This window comes from Trachymyrmex septentrionalis, unplaced genomic scaffold (assembly GCF_001594115.1).
Source record: "Trachymyrmex septentrionalis isolate Tsep2-gDNA-1 unplaced genomic scaffold, Tsep1.0 scaffold6, whole genome shotgun sequence".
NCBI lineage: Eukaryota > Metazoa > Arthropoda > Insecta > Hymenoptera > Formicidae > Trachymyrmex > Trachymyrmex septentrionalis.
Genome location: NW_017305778.1, coordinates 3,175,631 through 3,196,757, shown reverse-complemented (window position 1 = coordinate 3,196,757; position 21,127 = coordinate 3,175,631). Strand labels below are relative to the sequence as shown.

Sequence of the window (21,127 nt, the reverse complement as noted above, 5' to 3'; positions counted from 1 at the left end):
ATGTATATATATATATATATTTTTTCATATATAACTCTAATAATTATCGCGGAAATCACTCGGCTTAACAATTATTATTAATTGTAATTTTATATTATGTAGAGCGCGTTCGTGTCAATTTGATGGTATTTTCCTTTCGATATCGTGATCAAATTGATGTATGTACCGTTCCATTATTTTGAGTTATACAATGATTGCAGCAATACTTTTTTTATCAACTCGATATCAATGTAAACTAGTGGAAATGTTCGGTAATGTGAACGCAATTTACTGCAAAATGTGTTTTTATCTCTTATGGAAAGGTCGCGGTTGAAGGCCGAGTGATCCGACAGCGATATTTTCTCACGATCCTTTTGCCGGCAGAAGCTGATAGAACTCGCAACGATTGAAGAGTTATTATCGAGCATTCCCTTCGCGATATAATATAACCTTAAATACTAAGAAATCACCTATGAATCGTTACAGTGTGAACGTTCGAGAGATTCTGCATATCAGCGCGCGTGTAGCTTGTTTCTCGATGACACGTTTCGCTATCTCTACAGAGTTTTGGAGCGGGACGAGGTTCGAAACGTTCGAAATATACGAGAGCTCATTTCGGGAAAGGAGGACGCTCTGGCAATTACCAGCCAATTTCGAATAATCCGTAATTTCTGGCACTTGTCAAAATATCTTTCGCGTTAAACAGGCTCTCGCCTCGGAACTCCAATTAATTATAAATTGTTATTAAAGAATTATGCTCCTGTGTACTGAATAAATTTCGATGCAACTACAATGGAATAATCGCTCGTTGCAAAAGTATTTTCGAATGAAGCCGTGATAAAAATTTAGTTTCGTATAGCTTTAAAAATATCGCAGGAAAAATAGTTGAGAGGCGATCCGCGGGTGATGGTGATTGATCTTGGTGCTACCTTATAGTTTATAAAAATATATAGACGAGGCTTAAGCAAGACGTATCGGCGTTAAATAGATTTTCGATCAGCGCGGCTAATGAATGGAATTTGAACGACTTAAAGTCTTCTGATGTAATCCAGCGACGCGTATCTGACGTAATCCTCCCCGCCGAGGCGCCTAATCGCGCATGATTCGCGCGATTTCGCGATCGGAGTATTAATCGTCGGCGAGAAGGCCGATTATCGATCCTACGCTAATTATACTAAATCGATGCGGGCCGACGCTTCGTCAACGATTAATCTTGAACCGCAGCCGCCGATGGCTACCTTAATGCACACCTCTAACAATAACAATCGACGTTTAGATCGGCCGACGTTCGAGACGGGAAATAGATTAGCTTTAACGGTTATCCTAGAGACTCTTGTAATCTAACTTTAGATAAATCGTCTGCCTCTAAATTGCGAAAACAGATAGTTCGACCCCGTATGCAACGCGAATGTCCAGAAGATATCTTGAGGGACGAGAACTGAGAGACGCAGTCCCGCTATTCGAATAGCGAATCGGATTATTCATTATTCGTTATATTTATGTATATATACGCGAATAAAAATATGCAATATTCGTTTGCGCGACGAACAATGACTATTCGTTACTCGCTATGCGGATTGTATTTTAAATATTCTGTGCTGCTGTCTCTGTCTGTTTGTTAAGGTGCTGCCTCATGACAGTCCGAATTTCGGAAAACGGAATATCAAAAAAGTAATACAACCAAGATTAGCGCGTTACACGAATGCGCTAAACTTAAAATGATTCCGATTGGCCGTATTATTTTTCCGAAATTCCATTTTCCGAAATTTCGATTGTCACGAGGAAGCACCCTTAATCTTTAAAATACGATATCTTTCGGATGTTCGTGTTGCCAGGATCGATCGCTAAACCCTTCCTCCTGTGAACAAACAACAGATTATCTGCTACTCGTGATCGCCCTCTCTGCTTACCCGCTAAGATGAATCTTGCTACTTGTTAGGAATTTTTTTTTAGTTTCTTGTCTACCTGCTCATGATCCATTACGTTGATGTATGTACCGAGTGACACAAGAGGAACAGAGATTCCCTTCTTCGTTTCCGAAACGGAAGGACTGATCCTCGTAAGTAATGTTTCGAATATCGTCAATTTCGATGGGAAAATACGAATCGAGAAAAATGGGATTAATTCAATACTTGACCAGAAATTACAAGCGATTCTCTAATATTGAATTAATCATATATATATATATATATATAAAACAAACTTTCACCAATATGAAAATCTGGCTACATCGAGGATAGTGCCGCGTCCCTTCGCGTCACCCGGTGTAATAGATTATCCGCGCTTTAATTACAATTTATAAGGCTACTTTAAAGCAGTTACATAATAATCGACAACTCCGCTTGCTCGCATTCGCCTAATCGGTCGTAACTACTATATATATATATATGTATATACTCGGTGTGATGCACAGTAGTTCATAATAGTAATGGTAATTAGTAGCAATAGTATAATAATAATAATAGTAGTAATAGTAATAATAATAACATCATTATTGTTATCCTCACTGTTCCTCTGTTAAACGTTATCTGTATGTAGGTTATCCACGTTATTTATTTGTTCGATCCTCTTCTTTTCCTCTTTTTTCTCTCTCTCTATGTGTTTTACGGCTAGAAAGTACTTGCCGAGCGACAGAAGCAACCATTTTTGTTCGCGCTGTCGCTGCCGCCACCTCCATTGCAGCATCAGCTCCCTTAAGTGTTCGATCTTTAGGTAACGTCGATGTCGTTGACAACAATTATGGTCCAATATATCGATATCGATTTTTGCGCGGAGAATGTCGCCACGTCGTTTCCTTCTGCTCGAGCTGTCGAAACTATCGGCGCTTTCTTTCACGAATCGGTAAGCTAAAACGTCCGTCTCAAGTCGTCCCAAAGAAATAGGATATGTCAGGCGACACTGTGTCCCCTTGTTGTCAATTGACTCCATCAGGTTGTAATTGGAATACTTCAATTGCGTATGTAATACTCTCCCGAACTCGTTGTAAGACAATGGACGAAACTGACTTGTGAACAATTCTTATGGAAAGTTGCGTTTAATGTCCATTACGTACGTATGCAAAAATCCCGTTAACTCTTTTAAAGTAGGTATCATAAACGTCCAAAATTGACTCGATCAGATTGAAATTGTGATTGAAGTACCTTAATTACATACACTTCTCCGTATTAATCTCGTCGTAAGACAATATGGACGAAAATGACTTCTGAACAATTTTTATGGAAAGATGCGTTTGATGTCCGCTAGATATGGGAAAACCATCTAACTCTTTTAAAGTGTCACAAACATCCAAAAATGTACAAGGAAAAGGAATTTAACTTCTGATAGATGCTCGTTTTATTGAAAGAGCTTAATGCATTTTCTCTGTAGGTAACACATCCTATTTCTAATTTATCAAAACTAATAATTTATTTTGTATGTCTCGAGACTAATGTCTCTTCCTTATTTCCTTCCGGGAAATATCTTTTATGTGCAATGGCGAAGTATCCTTGCGAACGATGCAGAACGGACGAGTTTGAATTTCTTAATGCGTGCTTCGTCTTTCTGATGTAATCAAATTTATTATTCAAACGATAATCGGCTTTGCTAAAATAAAAGGATAAAAAACGGAATTGCGAAAGATCAAACTCTTTTTATTATTATAGTAAATTTTTCTTTTTAATAGAGGAAAATTCATATTGATACGATCGAGTATACAATCTATAACATCACTGTAACGTCAAAAAAGATCATAAGGGTTTAACTGTTTTAAAAAAAATTGCCCATGAAAAAACAATGTTCCTGAACGACATTGGCATCCTGACACCTTTGGGCATCAATAACTCATTAAAGCGCACGGATAACATTAGTTGTCCTGACTCTTTCTTGCTGCGCCATTTTTACTTTTATTCTTCAAATATTCAAGATACTTTTTAAAAATTTATTATAAATCAGGTGAGAACTTTGCTTTTTAGAGATTTTTCAATATAAACATGATTAATCCTTCTTTCAAGATAACTTTATGTCTATTTAAAAGCTTAGTAAATTATTCAAATTTATTGCTAAAAATCTTTTTTTTGGGCCGACTATATTTTCATCGATAATTTCACGTAAAATCAGAAGAGCTACGTTTTAATAGTTTAATAATAATTTAATGGTTTAATAACAATTACGGGGCGAGTTTTTCTCTCGTGTGGCTTTGAAAAATAATAATATAATGAAAAGAGAGCATGACACATTGAAATATTTATGAAATTCAAACACACCGTGCGAACTTCGTACGAAATATTGATATATCGGCGCCTGCACTCTTTAGCCGTCGCTTTTTCGGCTCACCAACCCACCGGCCGTCCCGATGTTATTAAACTCGCATGTACGAGGCCAGTGGGCGGACGGAAGAAGCGACGGAAGAAGCGTCGATAAAACGTCCGACGAAAAATGGAACGCCGAAACTTTTTGAATAAATTCAATCCTCCGTTGAAGACCGACAGAATGCTGTCCCTCAACAGGGAGTTGACCCAGAGATCTCAGAGAAGAAAAAATCATTATATAGGGAACGATGTTCTCTTATCTGCTTTTTCATTTGAATTTTTTCTACCGGAAGATTTTTTTACAAAGAAAATATTTTAAAAATCTTACTTTTTCTTGATATATATTTTTTTAATTATAAAGTCGTAATATTCTCTCCCAAAGGTAAACCCAATATGATATCATTATTCTCTCATCTAAGAGTCCGTTTTTTCAAGCAAGTTCTGTGGACCTACTGAAAAAAAGAAGTGTTTAATTTTAAGATATTAAAATGTTTTTTATTTTTGTCTCCATTTTTTTTAAAACTTGAAGATGTTTTAGTTTTAAAACTAATACTTTTTCAATAGACAAAACACTACATACTTGTATTTAAAACGCATAGTGTTTTAAATCCAAACACGTAGTGTTTTGTCTATTAAATAAATTTAAAACTAAAACATCTTTAAGTGTTTAAAACATGAAAATAAGAATAAAACACATTACCTTTTACAGTAGACCGATTAGTTGGTGATAGCTAAAAAAATTACACCGTAAAAAAATGCAGTCTGGTAAACAGTAGAGAAAAAAAAAGCTGATCACGCACGAGAGAAGTCTCGCTCAAATGTGCGTCTGCAAAATCGGATCGCACGAAAGCTACCGTGAAAATGGATAAGCGCGGTACAATGATGATGGTGGCGACTATTTCTTTGTCGTTCTCAAATCGCGTGTTGTACAAATGTTAAATATCGTCGCTACCACCCCGACTATTTCATCATTGGCAAGAAATCGCGTGCGGAACGTGTATTTCCGAAGCTTCGAGACATTGCATTGGGTTAGATATTTTTTAAATAAAATTCCACACACGATTATCTTGTTTCTATATCGGGACAATAAAAAAATTATAACGAGTTCGTCATTGATAACGATAGTTCTACGCGGGATATCACCTTGTCTGCCATAGACGAGTTCTCGATTCTAAACGAGACTTGCCAAACGAACTTTCACTCAAATCCGATCAAGAGAACTTTACTGTCGAGGGCAGTCGATCCGTAAAAGCATGCGGAAGCGTGCGAATTTAATAGAGTGAAGAAGGAGAAGTTGGCGTGATAACGCATCAAATTTAACGAGCCGATTTCTCCGCGTCACTTAACTCTGCTCGAGTTTAGCAAGTGCATTCAGCGTTCGCTGAATTGAGTCGGCTGTGATTGTACGACGTGGATACAGTCGCGCGAAATGGAAGGCGACAGTATGAATCGGTTAGACGTGACATTTAATCAGGGAGTAAATGCTTGGGAATAATTTGTAGCATTTATTACATATGCATTACTTATTAAATTTGTTATATTTTCTTAATCACCGTCCATGAGATTTTTCTCAATAAATTGGAAACAGAATAATTATTCTCAATGTTGGATTTACCTTTCAATATTATGGTTCCGATACAAAAAAATATTTCGAAAAACGGACTGTTTGAAAAATGTACAACGAGCATCTTAAAGATCGGCTTTGTGAATATGTATATCTACAAATATGTGTATCTACAATATTATACGAACAGTAAACTTTACTTTATGTGATATCAACTTTTAAGTAAGAAATCATGCTTTAACGTTTAATAAATCAATCCTTTGTCAGTCGACAATAGCAGCAAGAATAATACATCAATGCTAATTTCCACAGCTAATGATATATGTATACAACTGATAAAGTTAACAGAATTGTTTTTCAAGAGACATTATGCATTGCAATGTTTGCTGATTATCACGAATTTCAATTTTATCTGGATTAAGCACATTCAAAGTAATCGATGTCAAAAAGTAGAAAGCACGCGTTAATCGTCGCAAAAGGGAAGATATGTTTAATTATAAACGATAACATAAAGTTTTATTGGACTTTCTGAAAGGACCAAAGGACGACTATCGACGTATAGATTCGCATGTAGAAAGCCTCGATCGTTCGGCACAGATATCCGAGATGCAAGTTGCAACATTCTCTTCCCACTTCCCTCCCTAAGTGCAAGTTTTTGTGATTCAAGTTTTGTGAAGGATGGCGTGTGTGACGTCCGCAGCGCGGTTCTATCGTCTTGCAGGACGACACGTATTAGCCACGAAGGCTTCGGCACACCACGAAGACCGCCAACGAGATCGCTAGGACGAAGTACGTGCTGCTCGACGCTGTCAACGATGGACCGGAATTGCAGCCATCCTGCTGGCAACAGTACGTCCTCGTGCTCCAGGCCTCTGAAACAGTCGATTTGCCGTTCAGCAACTTAATCTGACTACTACAAGTGTCCTTGACGTTCAAATCTCTTATCGACATTTTTATTTTAATATTTACTTTGTGTTATTCAATATTTATATTGATTACCCTAAAGAGAAATGATCCTTTCGTCTTAACTCGAAGATAAAATTTTAGAGGTAGCTCTTAATTAAGATAAATCTAGAATTTTTTTCAAAGAGGGGAGAGAGATTTGTCAATTCTGGTTATCACATAAATCTTCTGATGGACACATCCACATTTTTAATAATGTGTACTTTCGTAACTTATTACATACATATAACGGACGATAAATCTCGTCGAAGAACAATAATAATCCTTAAGAGAATCATGGACTCCGAATTTTCTCAGCTAGGTTTAATATTGGCAAATAAAAAGAGAAAAGAGAAAAGAGGAAAAGAAAAAGAAAAGCGAAGCATGCCATCAGACAAAGATTAATCGCGGCGCTTCCGTTTCGATATGACAGAAAAAGAGGCGAGAGGAGATATAGAGAGGCAGTGTCGAAGGACGAGTGGCGAAGAAATACGATGAGCAAGGAAAGGAAAAGTATGAGGCCTTCATCCGCAGGGGAACAATAAAACGACGCGGCCCGATAACACGGCCACTCGCTGTTCGTCCGTGGGACCTTTAAGAGCGCGTGATTCGTTCTCCATCCTTTCGGCAGACCCTCTCATATTCTCTCTCAAGCGACGGATAAAGCAAACAGAAAGAGTACGCGATACGATGCGGGCCATACGCCACTACATCCGAAATCGATGACGTGGCTCGGTCGATTCTTGTTTAAAAGAAAGAGAAAAAGAAAGAAAAGAGAGAGAAAGGGAAAGAAAGAAAGAAAGAAAGAAAGAAAGAAAGAGGTGTTCTACGTGTTTCTATCCCGCGCCATTTCTCGATATCACTGTTCAACAGTACCGCCTTTCAGATAACAAACCTTAGCCCGAAGCAACCGATAACATTCCGCGCCGTTTTACAAATTTTTTAAGACCCGTCGTTTTATCCACGGTAAATTTCATCGAGCAACTATAAAATAGACGCCGACCGGCCATCGGGCGACCGCGTGGTGCCAAAGAATTTACGAGCGGACGCATGGATTTAGTATCGCTGATACCGCGTGAATAACATGCAAAACAGCTTCGCAAAAATGGATTGTAACGATTATTTTTTTTTTTACGACTACAGGCTACGTTCAGAAATTTTATCCGAGTGCACCCAGATATTATCTTATTCTTAACGGTGAACTACAGAGTAAAATAACACCAGAAAAATACATATATGTACTATAATAATACGCTACAATAATTATTTGTTTCAAGTCCATATTTGCAAATCTATATCGTAAGTTCACCACAAGCATCAAATTTATTCGAAACATGTTCTAAATCCTAATAAGTTTAATATTTTTTTTATTCAATTTTAAACTGTTATAATTTATTAAAATTATTAAATTAAAACACACTCGATCTGCTATTATACTTACAAAGTCGTTTCTGCGGCCAATTTGATAATATTCTTTAAAAAAGGAAAATTAATTTTTGTTTTGAGTACATATAATAAATGTTTCTCCAATTTGTATAATAATAAATATATTTTAAGATTATTAATATTCTTTATTAAAGACAACTGTTATTTAAAAGAAAGAAAGTAAATTGTACACAATCACTTTTCTTAGCAATAAAATATTTTTCTGTCTGACTGCGTCTGGATGAAATTTCTGAACGCGGCCCAGAATCTGCGATAATGAACGAGAATCATGTCGCATTCACCTTTTTCCACGCACTTGTTCACGCAGTCCCGCACTATCGATCCTTCGCTGACGTATTTCTGAAACAAATGAGAAAAATCGTTAGATCGACATGAAACGACCGATAAAATGGCATTGAGCGCCAGTAATATATTATATAGTATAACGGCGGAAAGCGACGAGTATTGATAAATGCCGTTGTGCAATTTGCGGCTTTTTTCTCGCGCCACCGGAGCGGCGAATATTTTATCCGCCGCGGTGAAACGATACGCGCGTTCACGCGTCGCTCACATACATACGACCAATAAATCTCCAGCAGTTATCGAGTGAGAATCAGGGCGAACGTTTCATCTGTCAATATTGTTTTGCGAGATTCCCCAGCGTGCCCTGTAGCCACGCGTAAAAAAAAAGAGGGGGGTGAAAAAAGACACGACGTACAATTCGAAATTTTTTCGACGAGGAATGAAATATAACACTCACGTGTCCGCGTCTGTAACGAGAAAGGAAATGAACGATGATAGTACAATTGCACTATAAATGTGCGAAATATCTCGCGATGTCGTTCTTCGAACGCATTTCATGCAGCAACTGGTCGCGAGACCAAATTTCGAAAATTCCTACGTGTTTCGGATGCGGATTATTCTGATTTCTGCATCGCTGCAGAGTGGTATAGAGTGGTCACATACGAGGCGGAGTTACAGGACGATCAGGAACGACAAGTACGTGGCTATGATCCTTCAGCAGGCCCTGATTGGTCAAACGGAAGTCCCTCGAAGCGGAGTATGTCATGTAGCACGGGATGATCGATACTCAGCGATTATAACGCCCCGAGGACGTCGTACATATTAAACCCTCTAACTGTTTCCTCCCCTCCCTCCCCTCCGCCCTCTCTCTCTCTCTCTCTCTCTCTCTCTTTCTCTCTCTCATATATTTACCTCTCTATCTGTATCCTCCCTCTATTTAATAAACTCCTTTTTGCCGATCAAGAATTTCGCAGTAAGGAAACTCGCTATTAAAGTTTCCTAACGTGACCGCTAAAATAATATGAGATTGAAAATCAAGTTGATTGTCCGATACTCTTCTTTCCAGAGCTTAGACAGTAATCCTTTATGTCTCGTTTGTTTCTTTGAAAACTCTCATACGCAGAATCAATCAGTATTTCTTGCTTTATTACATTAGCCGTGTTGCGAGTACACGGGCGAAAATAGTACAAAAGTATTCACCGATTATATAGTTTCATTTTGTAACAATGGTCTTTTGAAGATCGAACGTGTTTACTTGTCTATATAAAATGCGGATTTTTGCCGCAGAAAATTTGGCGAGAATTTTTGTAAACTAGACTCCAACGAATAATAAATTCTTAATGAAGTCGTTCCCTGCAAAGAATTTACGAAACCGTACAACAACTTCGAAATAACGATGAACTTCGTATCGCAATCATCAATATATTGCGATGACTACAAACGTAATGGAGGCGGAATATTTTCGAAAAAAAGAAAGGAAAAAATTAAACAATACAAGAAAAAGAAATTGATATTCAAATTTGTATGATCGTGGTTGAAATATAACCACATTTTAGGGACAGGGACATCGCAAATGCATAATTGCAAAATAATGAGCGATATTTATCAAAGAGATTAACGAGAGTGAAAACCGCAGTAATAAATGTTAAAATCATGAAACTGTTTTAATTGCGAGTGTTTCATTGTGGCAATTTTCAAGTAAGAGTGGGCAGAAATTGTTTCGCACCGTACGCTCGTTTCGCTGCGAGAGCCTGCGAGCAAATTTGTAATAGATATAGATCGTCGATCGATTTTCATCGCGAATCCCGCTCCCACGAGACGTGGCGGACTGTACATCGAAAAAACTTGTAGTCAGTACGTAGAATTAATTTATCCTTTAACTAGTCCTGATAGGCTAGTCTACTATAAAAAATGCAAATATTATTCCCGAGGGATAGATTTATTCCTAAACGCCTCATCTGACAATTTCTTAGCAGGGATTATTAATTAATCCCTTAATCCGGATGTTTAATTAAAGGGAGCAAATAATTAACAAAGAGAGTCTTATTTTATCATAAAAAAATTAGATTTATATATCTTTTTGACACATTCAAAAATCGCGATTGATTCGAGCAATTTTTATTCTCAAATCAGTAACGATGAACAAAACAAACGTGACTTACACAAACGTGCCTTTTTCTTTTTCCTTAACTTTCAGCTATACGAGTATGTTTCTTTAACTAGAGTTTTCTTCAAATTATAATTTGTTCAGTAACACCTCCACAGCTCACCAAGAAAAATTTATGGACTAAATCCGTCTCTGCGTCGGAAGAATCTCCATTTCTTCTCTCGTGAATATTTAATCTGGAGATGCAAGCAGAGCAGAAAAAAAATGAGAGAGAGAAGCGAAAAAAATGTTAAATGACGGAAGCAGGCGACGTTATAAGCCAAGACGAAATGTCTTCAGAAGAAAAATTCAGAAAGTATGTCTCAAGAGTTATTTTTGTTGCTTTTTTGTACGCGATTGCATGGAAGTAGATATACTTGGTGGCGAAACACAACCGGATTGACTATGCGATACCAGTTTACTGCGTTTTTCCTATCTTCACGCAATAAACTTTATCGACCCAAGTTTACAGCACAGATTTGTGGTTTTCCGCGGCAAAACGCATTACAGCGACCACGAGAAATCTATCTGCTATCACGACTTCTAATCCTAAAAAATGAAGATCGTCGATAAATTTCCTTTATTCGTTAACGATAGTATGTCCTGTGTTTAAAAGATTTAAAGGACAAGAGTAGAGATTAAATCCATAATTCAAAAGCTCTTCTTTTAACTTATCTATTTTATTAGGTTGGTCAGAAAGATTTTTCATATTTCTGCGTAAACTTTTTGCAAAAATACGAAAAGACTTTCTGACCAACCTGATAAAAATATCATAAAACACGCTTTGTTTAAGAATTTATTTAATCTACCTTTGTTCCGGATTCTTAATTTCGTATACTAAACTCGAGAGCGAGAGAGAAACAGAGTGAATAAAATTTTTGAGTGTTAAGTTAATAGCAGAAAAACGAAAGTAATAAATGAATTGATCAATCACAGTAGACAACGTAAAACAAATCCAAAATGTTAATTTACTTATATCCTATTTTTTTATATACTATTGTTTTTAATTATTCACTATTATTAAGGCTGTGACACGCAAAAAATTTGAACAGTAAGACGTAAATAACTAATCAATATCTTAGATTTGCTACTGCTTACGTTATTAAGCCGTAATCATATTAGCAATTACGCGATAGTGATTAACAAAAATTGTAACTCATGTAAATCACAATAGCGCAATCGCTAGTGTAATTATGTCTCTATTATAATCGATTGATTCACTTACTGCTTACGTCTTTTACTGCTTTATATTTTTTTTTTTATGCCATAGTTTTCATCAACATTATAATTGACATAAAAAAGGTTAAATGTCAACAAGATACGGTTGCCTGATAATCAAATGTACAGCTAACTCTTAACTATCCATATTTCTCGTATATCAGAAAAAAGCTGTTCTCGAGTCTCGAGTAAAGACACGAAGTAACGATACCTGAGAACCCCGGAAAGTTGCCTATCACTATTCCTTATCGCTTTCTACCGGCTTCAAGTCACAGCTTTAAGTGCTTCTCAGACACTTGAAAGGCGATCGCACCCGCTTTGCGTCGGCGGCCGATACTTGGAACCGGAAATTGAGAGTCGGCAATTGCATCGGCGGCCCGATAGAGAACGAAGAGGATGTAGCTGGAAAAGTTCGTCGGAGCATCCGGTGTGCGAGAATTGTTTTTCTGCTTATCTCGCGCTCACCTCACGAACGACTACCGACGTAATGCCAACACGAAGCGTCATTTGACGAAAGGAAGAAATTTAATGGGAATAGGAATCGAATTTCTCGAAAGCACTCTGCATCACAGTTCATGTTAAATTTCCATTTACGAGGAAATTGCTAGAATAGATAAAAAAGGCAGAATTATATATGTACTTGTATAACATATATGTATGTTATAATGAATTAAGATGTTACAAATTATTCATATATCTTTCTTTATAAATTTTTTGCAGATTTTAAATATAGATAGAGCAAGATTCAAGAATAAAAATTAATTAATAAATAAGTAACACATTTCGAAGGAACGCGTTTTACGATGAGATTTTTAAGATTCTAGACTTTAACAGTTTTATAAAGCATTTATTTGCCTCAAATTAATTTGCATCAAAACTGGTCCGAGACTACATTTACAATTAAAATAGAAATTGAATTTTAAGAAAAAAAAATTTTATATCATTTTTCTCATAAAAGAATAAAAAATAAATTAAGTTTGTGTTAAATTTATTAAGAAATAAACACAAAACTAAATTTAACACATGAAATATATATCATAATTAATTTTTTTTTAAATGATTCTTACTGGAACGTTACTAATGGCAAATTCGATTGGAAGCACTATTAAAGCCATTGTACACTGATTGAATTTGATATAAAAGTGAAATGCAAATATTTCGAATTATAAAATACATATTTTACCTAATAGCACAATAAAATGTATTGAATATTTCAGGATTTAATTAATTTCTATGTTTATATATAAACATATCTTTTTATCTTTGATTTTGTGTACACCGGCTTTAATGTGCACCAGTGCGCACTGAGTGCATCCAATCCAATTCGCTATTGATTTTTAACGCATTTTTCTCGAAAAGTTTATTTTTAGTTAGATTTTTTATACATATATGACTTTTATAACAATGGGAGTTATAAATCCGCTATTTTTCATTGAAGTGAATGGACAATGCGGATGTTTCTTAAACGTATAACTCTTGCAAATTTTGCTTCTCGAAAATACGAAGTAACTGAATAATAGACAAGGCTAACGACACGTGACAAGAGTGCGAGCTACTTCGCACGAAGTAAGTGCGAGTACCGCCGTTGAAAATTTACTTATGGGATAAGGCGATAAGTAGCGGCGCATTTGTGTCTTGGATAACGCGTTGAGTGCTCGCTCCGTTGGCGCAATTTATTGACTTCATCGATCTGAGCCATCATGCATCAGGCGATTTTCTTCCTCTGTCGTCATTATTTAGTAACATGATAAAACAATCCTTTTTTTACTCTATAATTAAATTTACACCATTCACATCACGGTGTTTACTTAACGCTTTAATTAATCTCGCATTATCGATCTGTTCTTCTTATTAAATATTTGCGTATCAGTAAACGCAAAATAGATTCTATTATTCATTATATTTTCGGGCAATAATAAATGTCGGGCTAAAATAATACATTAAATTTATACAACAAAATTTAATCTTTCGACTTATAAGTCTTTATATATGTATAAATATATGTTGCATATACATATTAGCACATTTACGCGCGCGCGCGCGCGCGCGTGTGTGTGTGTGTGTGTGTGTGTGTGGGGGTGTGGGTGTGGGTGTGGGTGTGGGTGGGTGTGTGTGTGGGTGTGGGTGTGTGTGTGTGGGTGTGTGTGTGTGTGGGTGTGGGTGTGTGTGGGTGTGGGTGTGTGTGTGTGTGTGTGTGTGTATAAGCTGTTATAAATTGGAGATACAAAATGTCCTCCTATTATTTAAGTAGTGGGATTAATTTTGTATTTCGGGGATTATTTTCACAAAACGCTGGTATTATTCGCTTTAGGCGCGTTCGCAATTAATCCATCTTCCATATAATCCTATATCAAATTCTCTTCCTTGATGATATTTGCGATAACATTGTATTTCAATGCTTATTAATCTCGGTATATCAAAGCAGACGTAATATGAAACTCGATTTACTTTGGAACTATTTATTAGAAAATTAGAAATCGCTCGTCTAACGACGCAGGCATAACGATGCAGCATTGTTGCGTTATGTTAATAACAGGAATATTGTATTCTTTTAGCGTATTCTCCAGCGTCGAGAATTACGTGGCATAACTCCCAAATAATAAATTATATTCAGATACGCGTTATGACATTTTGAGAGAATGATGATACCGCCAGCCCATAAACGAAGCACTTCCTTTCGCGGGTATACCAAAACGATAAAGATAGTTTATCATCATCGTTGTTATTACTATTATCGCCATCACGACTACGTGACGTAAACGACGGTTACGACAGCTGCGATCCAAAATTACCATGTAAACGGTCGGATTCTGTATGTAAATGAGTATGAAAGACGTTTGCGTAGAATAATGAAACAAAAATATCTGGGTAATGATAGAATTTAATTTGCGTTTTTTGCCCTCAATTTCGCGTTAACGGCGAGACCTCGAAACGTACAAAAGGATGCATTTTTTAAAATTATCAGACACCATAGGTCGGTAGGAAAATATTTTTTTTTTAACGTGTAGACGCATAATTATTCATTTAAATTTTGTTTGATCTGTTTAAATTTACTTTGCAATCATATCGAGAATCAATATGATTAAAAACAATTTTTTAATACAAAAATTTAAAAGAAGATCTTACATTTAATATGCAAATAGTAAAAGTCCAAAGGGCGAATGAGAATCAATATATAAAAGCTTTTTTTTTTAAATAACGAATTCAAATTAAATACGACCACATAAATGTATAAAAATAAAAAATTTGTTGTATATATTTTCTTACGGATGAATACTTAATGAGAATGCATTACATTACATTACATGTTTCGGCTGCCGGATTAACGCAATTTTCCATTTAGACGAAATCATCAAATACCAAAGAAAAAAATTTGTTTAATAAAATGTAAGAAATAAATTACATCTTCGGTCAAATAGGCCTAAACAGATCAGGGGATCAATCATGTAATTTTTTTCCCTAGAACGGAAACAGAAAAGTGAAAATTTTTTATACGTGTGTAGACATACATGCACACATACATGCACATATACATGAAATACACTTTTCACGTTTCTCTACAGAAAAAGTTACATGATCGACACCTAGGATTAAAATGTTATTTATTTGATAATTACATATCGTCTATTTCTGATCAGAAACATCGATTCTTAAAAAAGATAGCAAACGGAAACTAATGAAACACCTCGAATTAGATAATAATTGGGGATGGAGAAACAGAAATCGAGAATGGAATTATCCACCGTGAAAGACGTAATAGGAGTTTAAGACAGCTTGGTAGACAGCTAGACAACGGGAGTTCGGGATGTTCAATGCTTAAGCAGTTTAGTTGTGCTGATATCTTCATATGTTGTAGGACATAATACAGCATATTCAACAAATCTCTTGTATTTGTCAGTTATATGGATCAGAATGTGAACAACAATATTAGGATACGTTTCGCGTAAAATTATCGAGATGAATTGATCAACATAATTTCGTTTGAATATCTGATTCTCAAAGACAGAAAGGAATTATGTAATAATGCACATAGAACATTTTCTATTCGTTCGCAGAAAAAGTGAAACATATTTACATCTCAGTGCCTCTTAGAGTGGATCGAAGCGTTTGTTGTTTTCGGATTTCATAAAGAGCGTCACGACAGTGGAGTGGAAACACGATCATAAAGAGTGTCGAATAAACTCAGAGAAAAACCCGTAAACGAGTATTCCGATGGAAAAGAGCATTACAAGTAAGAAGAGAAGCATCGTTTTATCCGACATGCAAAGGAGCGATGGGAGAGAAGATTTGAGAAAGAAACAAACAGATAGATAAGAGTAAGATAACATAGCTTGTCGCAGCAAACTCCAATTTTTTCCGACACGATGCTGCAAGCAGTATATAATGCCTCTAATAATAAAGATGTACACTTGCAGGAAGATGTACCTATAATAATCGAATTCTGAGATCTCAGGCATTATTTTTTTTAATAATTAAATACATCCATCAATTTTGTAATTTCTATAAAATTTAATATAAATATATATTAATAGTAAAAATAACTGTTATATATAATATAAACTGTTATATAATATAAAATACCTATAATAACTATTATATAATATAAAATACTTATAATATTTAAATAAAAGAGAAATTCCATATTCAAAGCAAATCTTGGTGGTTAAATCTTAGTGCACGCCAAAATCATTTTCGGTCTCGAAACGAAATTTATATTAAACCGATAAATGTACCTTGTTTAATTAAGAGCCATATAAAAAACTATCAGTCTCCTGTAAAATTTCAAAGCGATTGCTCGCTCCTCCCGACCGATTTTGAAAGAATGAAAAATCGAGGTGCGTCATGTATCACGCTTTTATATCTCGTAAATCGTGAATACCCGTATCATATTCTATCCATATTCTCCATCAGCCTGTCCATCAACTATCAACGGGATATCGCCTGTAAATGGGCACGCCCAACGTTAAACGACGTGAATAACTAACTGACGAAAAAAAAAAGGATAAATAAAATCAATCAGCGATTCGAGACTAGCGAGACGATAAACGAACCCATTCGGACGATGCGATGAAACGCGTGCGGACGATGATATCAATCTGGAGCGCAAGCCAGTCGATCCTTTTTTGCGTGCCGTTATCGTTTCTTTTTTTTTTTCTCACCGCAACGGACGATAATGCGACTGCGTCGAAAACGCACGCCGAGCGTCGCGTCTCTATCCTCCGGGGATCGTTTATCTCGTTTTCGCGTGTGACACGCTATAAAGCAGGGAGAAGTGTACTCAACGATGAATGCTCGACTAAACGACGGCGTTCAGCGATTTGTCATCACGCCTCGTTTTTGATTCCCGTACTCTCTCCCACCACGATATGCCCGAATCTCGTTCTCTAAATCACGTACGTGTTAAGCCCGAATCAGATTACGCATGAGGATTGATAAGATTGAAGATTAAAGATAGAAATTTGACCAACGAGGACAAAGAAATTTTAGTTTTGATTGGTCAAATTTCAATCTTCCAATCTTCAATCTTAATATTCAATGCGAGTCTGAAAATTGCGAATTAAGGACAAAAATTTGAAGCTAATCAAAATCAAACGGATTAATATGAAAATTATCTGATTGGTCAAATTTTAATCTTTAATTTGCAATCCTCAATCTTCAATGTGCAATCTGATACTGGCCTTATTCCTGTGTCACACTATGCATTGAAGATGAGGATTGCAAATTGAAGATTAGAATTTGACCAATCAGAACCAAACGGATTAATATGAAAATTATCTGATTGGTCAAATTCTAATCTTCAATTTGCAATCCTCATCTCCAATGCATAGTGTGACACAGGAATAAGGCCAGTATCAGATTACACATTGAAGATTGAGGATTGCAAATTAAAGATTAGAATTTGACCAATCAGATAATTTTAATATTAATTCGTTTGATTCTGATTAAGTTAAATTTTTGTCCTTAATTCGTAATTTTCAATCTTCATTGCGTAGTGTAATACAGGCATAAGGCCAGTATTAGATTACGCATTGAGAATTGAAGATCGAAGTTTGACCAACGAAAATAAAGAAATTTTAGCTCCCTTTATTTTAATTGATCAAATTTCAGTCTTTCAATCTTCAATCTTCAATGCATATCTGATACCGACTTGATATCGGTATTATATTAGCGATTGGAGATTGCGTGTACGTTCGCTTTTGCCGTTCGTCTCTTGACCAATCCGAAAGAACTTGCTGGTCAGTAACTTTTTTGGATTAATTAAGAAACGCGAACGGAGACGTAATCTTCAGTCGCTGGTACGATACCGGCATTATGACTTGAATCGATCTTATTGATGAATTCGAGCGTCACCTTGTATCTACTTTCGTTACGACGTAAGGTACCCTCGGGGGTAATTATAGCGGCTTTGTGGTACTGGGAGCAATTACTGGAAACGAACGATGATGTTACGCGTCACGAGTCATCGCGAGACACCGTGATATCGGAACTTCGAGAACGATAATGTTGCTGCCAAGTCAAGCTTGTACATATTACGGTGACATTAAATGATACATTAACGCATCGTTCCCTCGTGGAAACAGAATGATAAAGTGTTGCAGCGCCCGACGGTGCTTTAGTTAATAACAGCCAGGCACTTGGAGGTTTGCTATGTTTATATAGATAATATCGTTACTGTAATAGCAGCAAGTCGTTAACCACCTTATTCTTGTTGCTTTCCACCTTATTCCGTGTTTTCTTTACAGGCGACAAGATGCGAGCAATTTTCCTTAAAAGGTGCGCACCGAACTGTGAAATTGCGATTCTGACGGGAAGAAAAGCGGCTATAATTGACGCGCTAACCGGCCAGGTTTATCACGTCGATAATGCGATCCGCAGCAAAACAGCGTTTGCTTACCGTATAATCTAATCTTAAATAGCTTATTTATAGCTTCGAAAAACTGTCAGTTTTCAAAGGCTGGTATTCATAGTCGGTTTTTATATTTAACTCTCCGCGGACAACATAAATTTTAACTCTTCCGTCAGTAATAGGTGTCTTCACGAAAGCAAATTTTTACATTTCTTATTATTCCAGATTGTATAAAATAAAAATTTGAAAAAATTCTGGTATATTTGTCAAAGCTTTAATAACAAGTTTTCATCGTCATAAAAGGCGGATTGTATTTTATTTATTTTTAGATTTATCTATCAAAATTCACAATTAAAATCGATACCTTAAAGATTCTACAATAGTTGCAAGCGAAAGTTGAGACTCGTATGGGTTTTCTACAATAAACCGTTAGTCACCACTCTCATATCATACTAATGGTAAGTCAGAATTATAAGTCATAAATCTTAGGAAACTTACATCCAGGATAAATTATTAGACCATTACGTCACAATATTTCAGCCAATCAGAAGGATGGTGATTCTCAAGATAAATAACAACATATCACTATGTGACTAGTCAGTCATAACGTAATCTAAGTTTTAAATTATAAGAAATGGAATTTGTCATTTCCACGCAGTCACTGATTACTGACTTATTGTTGCCTTATGACACATTACTAACTCACTTATAATTCGCCTTTGACTCCTAATCTATTACTAACTTATTGTAGAAAGCCCATTAAGTACAGTCTTGAGACATTATAAGCTAATCACCATCTTAAGACATTATAATATAATAGTTTTAGCTAAATGTTTTAAGATGTTAAAGCTATTATATTATAATGTCTTAAAATGCTAATTATTGAGATAAGGGGAAAATAAAAATACATATCAATATGTCCAGAAGGACAAAAATACAATCATACACAAGGTCTCTCAAAAATCTTTCTTAAGACAGTATAGTAAATTAAAATAAGAACACACTATATATATTGACCAGAATCTGTTTAATGTATTTGCAATATTGACAGGAGTTGAAGACTTTTCTGCGGATAAAATTATCTATTCGATCTCTCTGTATATGCTATCAATTACGACAAGTCAAACAATAACGCAATAGCGAACGATATTAATGGATTTACAATTATTACATTGAGATACGGTTATCACGTATCGAAGCGTTGACGTTCACAACTAGCGGCTGATTTAATCACGGGCGATTCTACTGTTCGCCGGCTGACCCCGACTGCCGTTACTACTGCGCTTCGCCTCGTCACTCTTTATTCGTCCGAATCGATTCTTTTCGTTCGATTATCTTTTATATGTGCAAGTTAAAACGTATTTTATTTCATATATAATAAAATGAGACATTTGGTTAAAATTACGTATTTAAAAAAAATGACTTTTGTTATAATTATAATCAAAATCATATTAAATTTATTGGGGGGGGGGTAATATAATTAAAATTATATCCAACAATATAATAATATTTGTTTGCCTTGTAAAAATTGGAAGACGAATAAAATCGCAATTCACACGTACATGACATTTGATATTTCATCCCAGTGTAAAATTAACATAAATTCACAATAGTAGAATGTAATATAAGTTATATAATGTCTTTGTATGAATTTCTTCCACATTGTTCAAAAATGCGCATAGAAGCCACTCTATTCAGCGATTCATAGTAACTTATTATAGAAGACACGTATTGCGATCATATGTATCTTAATGCATATAAAGTGCCACCGGAAAACTCAATAAAGAGAAGGCCACGATACGCCTGGTGCCATATGATAAGCAATTTTAAAATAGCTCGTGGTGCATTATTTCGAGGATTTGCGTTCGCAATCGTTGTGTACAAACGCATGATTTGCGCGGAATCGCGCCATTTCAAATATTATATGTATTCCACAATGCAAATGCAACAAAGTTTTAATAAATACACGCTTTAAAAAATGTAACAATGCAGTGGGATTTGTTTAAAAATGTTAAAAAGGTAAAAATATAACTTTTAGTTGATCACAAAAAACCGTAAACATAATAATAGATTGCGCATTCCTATATGAAGTTGTCACTATCGATTTAGAAAAAGTGAGGTAGCTTGAATCACATCTCTCTCTCTCTCTCTCTCTCTCTCTCTCTCAAGTATTCAGTTGAAGAGAGATGCTGATATAATTCAATTCTTTCTAAACAGAGCACAGACATTAAAATCAGCAAATGCGCAATCTACTTATTACATCTATGATGAAATGAAATCGAATTGTCCTTCTCAAAAAAGTAGCATTGATACGTATTTCTGTCTCCGTTGAAATAATACGGAGTATTATAAACTCGTTTTGCAATTTCTTTTTCTTTTGCGGTGCGAAACAACTGCATAATGTTCTGTTTTTTACA

General features: G+C 35.7%; 1 protein-coding gene across 1 annotated transcript in view; it reads right to left on the bottom strand.

The window, feature by feature from the left end:
- Window positions 1–5,028: 5,028 nt before the first annotated feature.
- Window positions 5,029–21,127, bottom strand: part of LOC108752229 (lymphocyte antigen 6D) — an 88,196-nt gene continuing 72,097 nt past the window's right edge. Inside the window, exons 3-4 of the mRNA XM_018492911.1 lie at window positions 8,499–8,556; window positions 5,029–6,701 (exon numbers count right to left, since the gene is read on the bottom strand). Coding sequence (XP_018348413.1) covers window positions 6,562–6,701; window positions 8,499–8,556 — 198 coding nt within the window. The 3' untranslated portion in view covers window positions 5,029–6,561. The remainder of the gene's footprint in view (window positions 6,702–8,498; window positions 8,557–21,127) is intronic.